The 12303-nt window shown below is 44.0% G+C and overlaps 1 protein-coding gene across 4 annotated transcripts in view; it reads left to right on the top strand.

Moving 5' to 3' along the window:
- The first annotated feature begins 211 nt into the window (after positions 1–211).
- KIRREL3 (kirre like nephrin family adhesion molecule 3) overlaps positions 212–12303 on the top strand; it is a 1384273-nt gene continuing 1372181 nt past the window's right edge. For all 4 annotated transcript variants that reach the window (XM_068240337.1, XM_068240336.1, XM_068240335.1 and 1 more), the window contains exon 1: positions 212–537. In XM_068240337.1, coding sequence (XP_068096438.1) covers positions 471–537 — 67 coding nt within the window. In that variant the 5' untranslated portion in view covers positions 212–470. The remainder of the gene's footprint in view (positions 538–12303) is intronic.

Here is a 12303-nt window from a genome sequence, read left to right as displayed (position 1 = left end):
AAATATACATTTGAAGCACACACTCCAGCATCAGAAAAGCTTCCAGGCACGGAGATATGAGGAAAAGGCTTACCTAGTACACACAGATTAAGATGTGCAAAGTACAGGAAGTGGGGGCAACAGCCGTCCAGCAAATGGGGGACCCTGTGCCCAGAACAACAAATGAATGAGGGGAGGAGCGCAGGTGGACAGTCTGAGGTGATCCGTGGAAGGAAAAGGAGAAAGTGAAATCGCTCCTAAACGCTCAGCACTGAATATTCCAGCTCTGCCCCTGTGTCTGCCTGGAGGAGGGAGGAGGAGGCTGAGCGCAGCCAGAGAGAGAAGAGAGGATGCAGCTGCACAGTCAGTGCATGTGTGCTGCTCAAGAGCTACCAAGGCTGGATGCAATCTGAGCCAAGAGAATCCAGGGAGCAATACCCCCTTCCACAGGGGGAACCTGATTCCTACATTGTTCGCTGGGGTCTGCTGGGATGCTGCTTGGGATGAAGCCTTACCGGCTGGACCTGCTGCTCCTCACTTGTATCCTGCTCAGCAGAGGTAGGAGACATTGATCCTTTACTTTTGTTTCAAAGTGAAGTGCTGGCAGCAAGCGGGATGTGGGCTCGCTGCTTGGCACGGATCCCTCGCCGGGGTCACGGCATGGAGTGGCACTGTTCTCAGCAGCCTGTGTAGTTTAGCATTACAGAGAGCAATGGGAGACGTCTATTGATGTGTGCATGCTGGTGTCCTTTGCTGCCTTGTGCAGGTATCTCTTGTGGCTCAGGAGGTTACAGGAAGGATGCTGGCTGGTTATAGAGAATCCTCCGGCGTCTGCTGTTTAGCAGTGAGGTTTGCTTTTGAGATGGCAGTGCGCTTGTTTCTTGTTCTGAAGCCCGGTAACCCTGCTTCCCCTTCAACATCTATTCTGCAACTTTGTAACATGCATGGGGAAAAACAAAGCGCTGCTGTTGATAAGTCAGTGATGCTGGATTCCGGTGGCTACACAGCCTATGTTGGGCAGCGGATTACGGTCGTCGTGCCATGGGATGTATTGTGACAATCACCTGTTAGAATTTCAATTTGAATCCTGGTTCATTTTTGCAGGAAGGAGATCACAGCAAGTTGCACTGTAAAGAAGACTTCTCGGGGTGCCAGTGAGGGGTAGGGTGGCATACCAAATTAGAAAGTGAACTTTAGGGAGCTGATGATCAGTGCGCATAAAGGATACACTGCTACACACTGACAAACTGTAACTGCTACTTGTTGACAAGCTATATAGATGAAGTCAAGCCCCTTGTGTTGTGAGTGACTCAATGATGGGATATCGTCAGTGAATAGAGCTGGCGGTGAGGCAAAACTTTTTAGAGATCATGATGCCACGTTATGCAAGCAGGGGGCAGGTGCTGCGATAAAGGAATTCGGTCCGGAGGAGCAGAGGGCTCGGGGCAGAGGAATGCACTATGTGACAGGCCTTCGGTAATGGTGCTGATGCTGGGGATGCTGGAGGTGACTGCCAGAGTTCACATGAGCTAGCTGGCCATGCCAGTATTGCTGGGATAAGGACCGGATTCCTAGGCTCTAGAGGAAGGTTATATTGGCAGGAGGAGATGCCAGCCGCTGCCCGCCGCTCGGCCTGCTGTGATACAACACTGCTTATTTGGGCAGAGAGAATCACGTCCTTCATCCCAGCAGCCTGCCGAGCATCTCTGGCGGAACGATGGCCGCTCATGCAGAGTGTTCACAGTGGGCTTAACAAACCTAGCAGCAGCGCAGCCTTGTTATTTGCCCATTTGGTGTAACAGACAGACCTCATCAAGTAGTAGCTAATAGGCAGTGTGCATTAGTGTCACTTGCTATCCCGTCTACATCAGCACAAGCGGTCGCCAGGCTAGAGCAGAAGGCTTCATACGTGAAGGACACACTGATAGCATCACAGAGTATTGCAGAAGCAGACACATACATCACATGTGCGTTTCCAGGATGTTCTGGATGTTCTCCTGTGTATGACCTCTGTAGAGAGCAGGTTTGGGCCCAATACTCTGCTGATAACTTTGTCCCAACCTATGCCAGATTCCCATCTACATACTGTATACTGTATACAGACACAGGGACCACACTGTGATCTGGTGACAGAGTCTGATGACCAGCTTGGAACATTCCGCCTCTCTGACTGTTATTTAGCACATCAGTCTTTTTTTTTTTATAAATGCAAGATTAAACCTGTCACACACCAGAGACAGACAGGCTGAAACCAAGTTGGGTTTGATGCTGACGCTAGGAGACAGGCATGATGAATAGACTGAAATGTCACCTATAGGAATGTACACAGATGAATATGGAAATGTTATTTCAGTTTTCATTTACTTTTCAAATTCAAAGCCTCAATATCTTCTCCATTCTGCAAATAGAGCACAATGACTAGAACTCAAATGTTATGTTTTGATGGAGGTGCAGCTCTTGTGACAGCTATTTTTAGTCTATTGGAGAATCTTAAATCATTTGCAGATGTATCCTGAGCAAAAGTAAGTCTTGTTGGATAAACAACATGTGGTTATATACCTTATGGTCTAACAACATCTACATGGGCCAAACCATACTGTAACTTACATCAGCTATAACTTGACACTGATTGACAAGTGCAAAGTAAATTGGAGCAAAAATGATCAAACGTTTCATTTACCATGACAAATATAATTGGTTCCTCAAGTCAGCTGCTCTACTTTTTTTACCAGTTTTCTTTTACCTTTCCAGACAAATCAGCAAGTAAGGTAACTCATAGCAACCACATTTCTAATTTGGGCAGATGCATAACAAATAACTCTTTATTAGTTGACAAGGGATAGAGTGCTTTGCTGTTTATGTTAGTTTGAGTAGATTAACAGTACAAACCACAGTATACAACAAATTGCTTGTTTTGGGTACAGTAACCTAAGATGATCTAACATGCTTTGATAGCAATATGATCACACAAATGACTGTTTACACCTCAATCAACACTTTGATTGGTTGAAAAGCGATTAATTCTCAACTTTCAGCATTTCATCTCATCACATTTCTGCTAAAAAAATGACTGAAAATTGATTCTAACACCGTATTCCTTGTTTTGTTATGTAGCCACTGATCAACCTGGAATGCGATAGACAGAAATATACTGCCATATCCTATCATATATCTTATAACAGTCCAAACTGGTTGGAAGTTAATTGATCAGAAAGGTGACACTGAATAGATTACTGGCAGATTAAATTAAAGTGACCACATCTACTGAAAAAATACCATCATGCATTTTACCTTGTGTGCTTCTGTATTTATTTGACTGATACAGTGTGCATATCGCATAAAGATGTTCTACTTTATATAAGAAGAATTTCATATTATAAAAGTCTAGACTTTAGAATAACCAGTTAGGGCAGACATATTGGGACTGCCCATTGATGACTGGCTTCTAAAGTTGTGCGCTCAACCAGGGAAATAAATATGTATATATTATACACATACATAACATTGTTCTGCACCCTAGCATATGACAGATGTTTATACTGTACTGCTTAGTGATAAGCATGCAGCCACTTGCATGCATTATACTTAGAGTCACCATGGCTGATTGACCATGGAAACAACCACGAAACTGAAGCAAGAGTGCAGTAGTTTCCCAGAGCAAGCAGTCAGACTCCTTCTTTAGCTAACATCATGTTCTGGACAACTGCTGCAGATTTGCTCCAGTTGTCTGTGCACCTTGAAAAATAGCCTTAAGTCGAGTTGCCAATTGCCATATTAAATGGCAAGTATTGTCGCTTACCTAAGCAATCTGGTGAAAGTATTTAAAGTAAACCTGAGCCGAGAATAAAACAAATATTTGAGGCTTACCCAGGCCTTTCTCTAGCCTCATAAGCACCACTGAGTCCCTAGCCGTCCGAGTCCTGATTGCCTCCGTTCTCCTGCCATTGCTCCTGGTAATCTGGCTCAGCTGCACCAGTCGGGCTCTTCTGCGCAAGTGCGGAGGGGCCGCACTTGCACAGAACAGCACGACTGGCGCGACTGAGCCAGAATACAGGGCCGATAGCCAGAGAAAGGAGGCACTCGGGAGGATGGATAGAGCCTCAGCGGTGCATATGGGGCTGGAGAAAGGCCTGGGTAAGTATCAAATCTTTCTTTATTCTCGTCTCAGGTACACTTTAAAATCTGTTGGCCCTCATTGTGCATGAAAGTGGTAAAATTAGACAATCAAGATTGGATGTGTGTATACAGCGTGTCACTGATGAGCAGTTTTTAAAAATAAGCTCAACATGTAAAGACTGGTGTACACATCCAATTTTGACTGGCCAGTGATTGGTCGATTTTACCAGCTACATGTAGTATGAGGGTGAACAGATTTTGAATACTATGAACAGATTGTGTAGGTAAGCTCTCATACTACATTGCAAGTGATAAGTTTGGCAAATCAAAATTGGATGTGTGTATGCGCCCTAAGATCCCATGTTTCTCTCATGTCATATGGTGTTTAATATGTGAAACTGAATTCTGTAAACAATAAGAAACTTATTTAATTATCCATGCAATAAGCAGCGTGGCGGTGCAATGTAATAACTCATAGCAACCAATCTTATCTTAGTCACATTCAGGTATCGCTTCTTTGCACACCATCTTTGCCCTTGTTGTTCTTACAAATCAGCCTGGTTGGTATGCAATGTTTGGCGATCTCAACAAACACAGAAGGGACATGTGGTTATCTTTGACTTCACTTTTTGCAGCAGATGTAATGGTTGCTCCTGCAGCCACACTTCAGCATACATCACTCTGCTGAGCGCTCAGAGTCAGGTGGCGAAGGTCAGGCGGTCTGAGTTGTGTTTCCCCGGCGGATGCAAGGCTCTCACGGTTCTTATTATTGCCCAGTACATCTCTAGAAAGAGCTAATGTGCATGCTACGCTGGCAGGGCTGTTTCTCGGCAGATGAGGGGGGAATTGGATGTAAAATGTGCCCATCGTATTCATTTTCTTGTTTCGCAGAATTAGTCATGGCATCTGAAGCAGCGTTGCCTCTGTCTCCTCGGCGCTTCCTCTCCCTCCGTCGTTCTCTGATCAATCTTCCTAAGCCTTTGTGTCAGGCTATTTATGGGTCGCCTTTTCTTACCGTTCCATAGCAGCAAGCTGCTTTGTGTGCAGCTGCTGCCGTACAGAGATCAGGCCAGTCTATGACAGGTCCTCTTTTGTGCTTTCTCTAATCATAATCAGGGCTCTGGGGTGCTGCTGCAAATACATTTGGCTCACAAACACAGTGCAAAATGCAGTAATAACAAGCATACTGATATCATTCAGTCAGAGCAGCCGGTTGTAAATCATCAGACACAAATATGACAGCAGTAAACAAATTTGTTTGCTTGTTCAATGTTATTGCATTATGCCAGTCCACACTACTCATTGCACTGGCCCATGTTTCGGTGTGTAATCTCAAGGAACCCTAGCCTTTTCCTTAGTAAACCACCAGTAGAGTAGAGCAGTGAGTGTGACTGAAAAGTGAAGTATGACATAGCAGCCAGTCAATTTATAGTAACAGTCCAACATACATTAGATGTCGGCACACCAATGTAATGAATAATGCAGTTCACTGTGATGAAAAATCGTTAATCCAACGTTTTGGAACTACAAAGCGTCCCTTTATCAATTAAGTGCTTTTGAACCGGAATCTAACTGGTCCGCACATACTGCACTTACCAACAGGCGATGCGCTCAATCCATTTTCTAGTTACAGGACTGTAGAAATGCATGTTCTTGTTGGTTGTGTTGAACAGCTGCACTTTGCGTGGTCGTTAAGTTATTTTTCATTGCCTTATTTTACAATAGTTGGAGAGATTTTTCAGTATGCTTGTATTGTTTCCATGCAGTTGTATTAGTTCTTGCGTCAGTTGAAATGTGTTCATACTTGGCAAACAGTCGTTATCCGTCTGCACTGTTTGCCTATCACATCACGCATTCGAATAGGGTCGCAGACAGACTTTTAAAGTCCTTGTTCCCCCTCTCATTTTCGAATGCATATGATACAGTAGTGAATTTGGAATCAGCAATGCACAAAGGTTTGAGCATTGTACAGCTGTGCATTTTGCAATAAATATATTAAAAGTATCAGGGTATATTTTTTCCTGTTGCTCATTTTCCTGTTGAAGTGACAGTTCAGTTATATTGAACACAGCAGATCTCCGTTTCCTGTCCAAACTCCTCCTGCTGGGTATAACCTAATGTTCCGTTGGCTTTCAGTTACTAGAAGGGATCTTGGCCCACGTGACTACTTTTTCACAGGGTTTTTCATGCAAATGTTGAGCGTAATGGCATAGGCCACAATTCACCTTTTTTTGCCAGTAAAAAATATCTTGGAAAGGGGTTTAACAAAGCAACCATGAAGCAACATAAAAATAGATAGTCACCTAAGAACAGGGAAGGCTATGGATCCCATAAAGCTTTCCAGGTCTTCTCTATGTGCTCTCTTTCCATTGCTGTCCCCCATGCGAAGTTGGATCCTTCAGGACTCCTTAGAAGGCTTTGGAAACTCTTGGGTCCCTGAGTACTTCTGAAGATGGGCACATCCATGCTGCACAAGCACAAGTCTAGACTTGCGCCTGCACAGTACGGATCTGTTCCTCTGTAGAAGTGCTCGGTGACACAAGTACTTCTGGAGGCTGCCTGAGGAGGACTGAAGATGTATTCAACCTGCAGGAACAGAGGTGGAACGAGCAGATAGAGTGAAGACTTAGAAGGTTCTATGGGATCCACAGCCTTCCCTCTCTTTAGGTGAGTATCTAAACACATACATTAATTAATGGGGTATTTATTTTTATTTAATGTATTGTATGTAGGTGTATTTTTACTCTTTAGCTACTAGATGTGAATAATACACAGGAAGTAATATGCATGTCTTTTTACTTTCACTTTGTTAATGACCACCGGCATCTCGCTGATGCCAGTGATCATTGATTACAGCACTTTGATTGGCTTTGGGAGCATTTGTTCCCATTAACCAATCAGTGTAGTAACAAGTGGCAATAAAGCGGCGAGTGATCACTGTGTAACACGTATATCTACGCCCCTGACACTAAGATAAAGTCTCAAGGAGCATAGATATACTGTCATCAAACCAGGAACTGGTTAAAGCTGTGTTTCATTTGATGATAGCATGGTTGAATCTGCAGTTCTTTCCAGCCTCTCTTCTAATTCTCTCCTCAACCCTTCCATTCTGCTCTAGCATGTGCATAGACAAGATAGCTCCCCGGACAGCAAAGAACACACAAGGCAGCTGTCTTGTCTGTACACATAGAATAGACAGCATGACTCATCAGAAGGAAAGGGGAGCTATAGGAGTGAGATGGTAGGGAGGCTTGTAGCTGCAGCTTAAACCAGGCAATGTTCAAATTTCAAAACAGTTTTCTGCTGGCTAGATTTGGAAGAACAGTTTTACCAGGAGCTTTGCTAGGATCTTAAGAGACCTGGGGCACTTTTGGGCACTCCATCCGGGAAATGGGTGTGACCACACACCATACTATGGGTGTGGTCATGGGTGGGGCCAAATTTCCATGAACTTAACAGCGGTCTAAGTAGGCCTGCCCAGCAAAATCTTGGATGAAGCCCCCTCTCCATTAATACAACCCCCCCCCCCCCAACAAAATGCAGCATATCGCATAAATAGGCAGTAAATAGGCAGTGTCGCTTAAACATAACTAGGTAGAGTTACCTGGCATATGTGCTGGCAGATCTAGCTTTCTGCTCGGTGATCTGGCCTGCTGCTAGTTTATCTGGCAGTTCCCTATAGCATTCCCTGACCTTCTAGTGGACCTCCTCTCATGCTCCAATGGGCCTCCCATTGAAGCACCACAACTCCCAGCATAGCCCTATACAAGAACCACAGCTCCCTGCATGCCCCCATAAAGGCATAACAGCACCCAGCATTGCACCACAGAACCCAATATGCCTACATAGAAGCACTACAGCGCTCAGCATACCCCAAATTGATGCATCACAGTTCCCAGCATGCCTGCCATTGATGCACTACAGCTAACTCTGCCTGGGGGATATTCGGGGCACCCCAGAATAGATCCGGGGCACGTGCCACTGATCTTTGGGGTTAGCTACGCCCCTGAGTTTTAAAGGATATAAAATAGAAATCTTGATTTTAGCAAACATTCTCTCTGTCAGGATATATTTAGTGTACAGGTTAAAGACACAGGAGATCAGCGTTCACATCCTGGCTGCAGCCAGTTAGCAAGGAGTTCTTGGGCAAACCTCCCGAATGCTCCAGCGTGGCTATTAAATGCACCCTTAGTGGCTGCAGATCACAAACACTTTGAGTCCAACAGGAGAAAAGCGCTTTATAAATATAAATGTTATTATTATTAACATTATTACTTGAATCCACTAGTGAAATCAACGGACTTAAGCTCACAATTTTTAAATGAATACAAAATCAAACTAAAAGTTTTAGTTTTTTTGTTTTCTTTCTATGGTAAATATATCTCAGCAGAATTTGTAACCTTTTAAAAGTAATAGTTACTTTTCATATCAGTGCAACTGAATATGCTGTCACTTCATAAATTCATAATAATAATAAACATCATCATCATTGTTATAAGCCTAACTATGACATTCCACATTATGCATGCATTACATAACATAATGAGCTATACTGAAGCTCTCCGTGACAGCTCTGTGCATTAAAGTTGCATCGTCTTGGTTCTAGAAAATAGCAGGCCCATTCACCACGATAGAGCCAGTGGTCTCCTCTGCCAGAAATAATTATTGTCTGTAATGGTCCTGTTGTGTTTGTCACTTAGCCGTCTCCTCCATCGTCCAGCCAGGCATCTGCTCACCGTTTCGGGTCTCTTCAAACTCAGAAAGGGGAGTTTAAGGAGCAATTTATAGTCCTGATTTGCATTGGTCTTGTGGCTCAGTGCTGGTTTTGTTTTTGTCTAATTAGATTTCATGCTGTAGGTAGAATTTTCCAGGGCTGAATAGAGGAAAATGAGAATCGGTTGGTGGCCGTGCTGTAATTGCAGGGAATCTGGGCTCTGGGAAGGCGCGGACGCCAGCTGCACCTATATTACAGAAGAAAGCAGGCTGGAAATGTGAGAACTGCACACATATCGATGGCTTTTCAGGGGGATTTTAGCTCTATGTTTTGTCCCTGTGTGACGTGACGGCAGAGCTTATAGTCGGAATGCATGCAGAAGGGGATGAAAATATGACAATGCAGGCTGTAGAAAGTAAATTGATTAACTGAGCTCTTTATTTAAAGAGAATCTATAACAGCATGAAGCATTTGTAAACTGACATTGCTGCTTTAAAGGGATACTGTAGGGGGGTCGGGGGAAAATGAGCTGAACTTACCCGGGGCTTCTAATGGTCCCCCGCAGACATCCTGTGCCCGCACAGCCACTTACCGATGCTCCGGCCCCGCCTCCGGTTCACTTCTGAAATTTCTGACTTTAAAGTCAGAAAACCACTGCGCCTGCGTTGCCGTGTCCTCAATCCCGCTGATGTCATCAAGAGCACACAGCGCAGGCCCAGTATGGTCTGTGTCTGCGCAGTACACTCCTGGTGACATCAGCGGGAGCGAGGACACAGCAACGCAGGCGCAGTGGTTTTCTGACTTTAAAGTCAGAAATTCCAGAAGTGAACCGGAGGCGGGGCCGGAGCATTGGGGAGTGGCTGCGCCAACACAGGATGTCTGCAGGGGACCATTAGAAGCCCCGGGTAAGTTCAGCTCATTTTCCCCCGACCCCCCTACAGTATCCCTTTAAGCTGCCTAAAGATGCAAAACTTTCCTTGGCTGAAATCATAATTCACCATAGCCCCGGCACAGTCCAGTCAGCACAGGTGGGACACAGCATTGTTTAGCAGTCTGCTGTGTTAGATCCGTAAATGACTGATTGAATAGACCGCTATGGTACGCTGCCTCCTGCTTGTCTGCTGTTCATCATCCTTCCTCTCCATAGAACAGAATAGGCTGATTAGCTGTCTATACAGTGATTGTTACTAAAACTGTTACCCGTTATGATCACTAACAATCCTAGTAGATGACAGCAACTAAGCATCTGTATGGCCCTTTAGTTCAAGTACATTGAAGGGCCTTTCACACTGAGGCTGTGTGGTGCGGTGAATTTACCGCACCACACCGCAGCCTAGTGCTAGTCTATGGGGGAATTCGTCAGAGAGCCAAGCTGCTTGTCTGTACAGTGATTTTTTCTAAACTGTCACCCAAAACATTTAGAAATGGTTGACAGTTATTTCAAGGGTGTATGCAACGTAAGATCCTGAAAATGCCTTGTTTACCGCAGAAGTCCCTACACTTTATGTTCTGCTGCACAGACCACTACAGGTCACTGATGATATTTCTTGCACAAAAAATGTGTAGATGTAATTTTCACTGTTATTTATATGCTCAGTGATAGTAATAGAATTTATTGCACATTTTGTTTTCTGACTCTAGCTCTGATTAAGGCAAACAGAAGTTACTGAGCGGCCACGTGTTTTATGTGTTTCTTTATCTAACATGGTTTGGTACAACCTAGAGATGGACAACCTGGCAATCAATATTTTGCAGACAGGGAAAACTGTACATCTCAATCCATACTCTATAACCAAGTTGTAAGTCCAACAACACAGAATAATATAGAGGCTCACATGCTGTGATGGAAACATCTAATTTATTCGGTAATATTGACAGGCAGAGCTGGATCATACACAAGGCAAATTAGGCGAGTGTCCAGGGCCTGTTGGCTGTGCAGGAGCCTGTTGCTACCTTCTCTTAATAAGTACAAGGCAGGGAAGAGTCAACACTGCCACCTTGCCTAGGGCCACATTTTACCATAATCTGTGTCTGGTGACAATGATGACAGCTCAACCAGTGGAACAGGCAAACATTCAGGCAACACCCCTTCCTCAAGTTCCGCGAAGGCTGAACAAAGAAACTACGGCACATTAGATACAAAAAAATATGCCCATGGGCTCAGATGTATAAACAAATGATTAAGCAAAAAACAGCCAATCAAATGCAATGGCAGCTATACATATAAAAATAACTGTCTATGTGCTTTGAGTCCTATGGGGGGAAAGGGCTTTACAGATGTTATTTGTTGTGGTTGTTGTTCTAAACTATCCTCTTCATTAAATACTGCTGCTTCCAGAGTTCCTAGTCTGTAACTCCTAAGCAACTCCCTGCATAATAGGATCTGGGTAGGATTGTTGCTTCTTGACATCAGATATGTCTGTAGATTCAAGCACACAAATTGGCATGAGTACCAATCCCTCACATTTTGTGCAGCAAGCGGATAGAACCATGGGCTACCACACCTCTACCAAACCCCCTTCATATCACAGTATGTAGACATCATGTAAATTGCAGTCTGCTACCCCTGTCAGTGCACAGGATGCACGCAGCCAGCCAATTAGAGAGGAGAAATAGGGGACATTGCAAAGCTTTGTATCCGCCTGTAATATCACGCTGAAGAAAAGACCCAACGGTGATCAGAGAGAAGGTTAACACCGAGTCTCCAGCAACGCTGCTATTGCTGCAATGAATGCTATGTATTAACTCGCTTTACAAGCAGACACATTTAGGAGTCGATGAGGGTTAGGAAATGTAATAATAATATCACCTTGTGGTGAGTGAACTTCATTGTGTGCGCTGAATGAAACATAAGAGCAATTACAAAAGCTGGCATAATGCACATTCCAATGCAAGCGTAAGGCTACAAATAATGGACATAAGTGGCAGAAAACAGTTATCATTTCTCATCCTCCAGGGTCCCGACAGACCCTCTTCCTGGAGCATTTGCTAACTACAGAACTAGGGACACAGGGTAAAGAGACCCTGTTCCACAGCAACCTGTGTGATTCAATTCTCATGGAAACAGACAATTGCTGACTGACGTGCTGCATACTAATTCCAAAGCTGTGATAAGTGTTACTGTGACACCGTCCCGGAGTTACTATGCCATTACGGAGTCAGGCAATGGCAGTGCTACAGACAGCCTAACCACACAGCTGTTTTGGCTGCTGTCAGCACTTTAAAAAATGCCAGGCATTAAAAATCTCAGCATTGTGAAGCATTTCAAAGTCTTTTAACTCCGTCATTTTTTTTACGCCTATGTGTGAAGAAGGACGACTATAATCTTAGAGTTTGTTCACTCATAGGCATTAAAATGCTTCAAAAGGCCTCCCACCTTTTTTATACGCATTTTTGAATAACACCATTTTGCTAAAGATCCTCCTATCGCTCAGTACTTGTATTATATAAATGCCAACGTAAAGTATTAAAAGGCAGTTTTAAACCATCTGGCA

The sequence above is a fragment of the Hyperolius riggenbachi genome, chromosome 6, assembly GCF_040937935.1.
Source record: "Hyperolius riggenbachi isolate aHypRig1 chromosome 6, aHypRig1.pri, whole genome shotgun sequence".
Lineage (NCBI taxonomy): Eukaryota > Metazoa > Chordata > Amphibia > Anura > Hyperoliidae > Hyperolius > Hyperolius riggenbachi.
The sequence above is the reverse complement of the archived record's forward strand: the minus strand, read 5'-3'. Positions and strand labels throughout refer to the sequence as shown.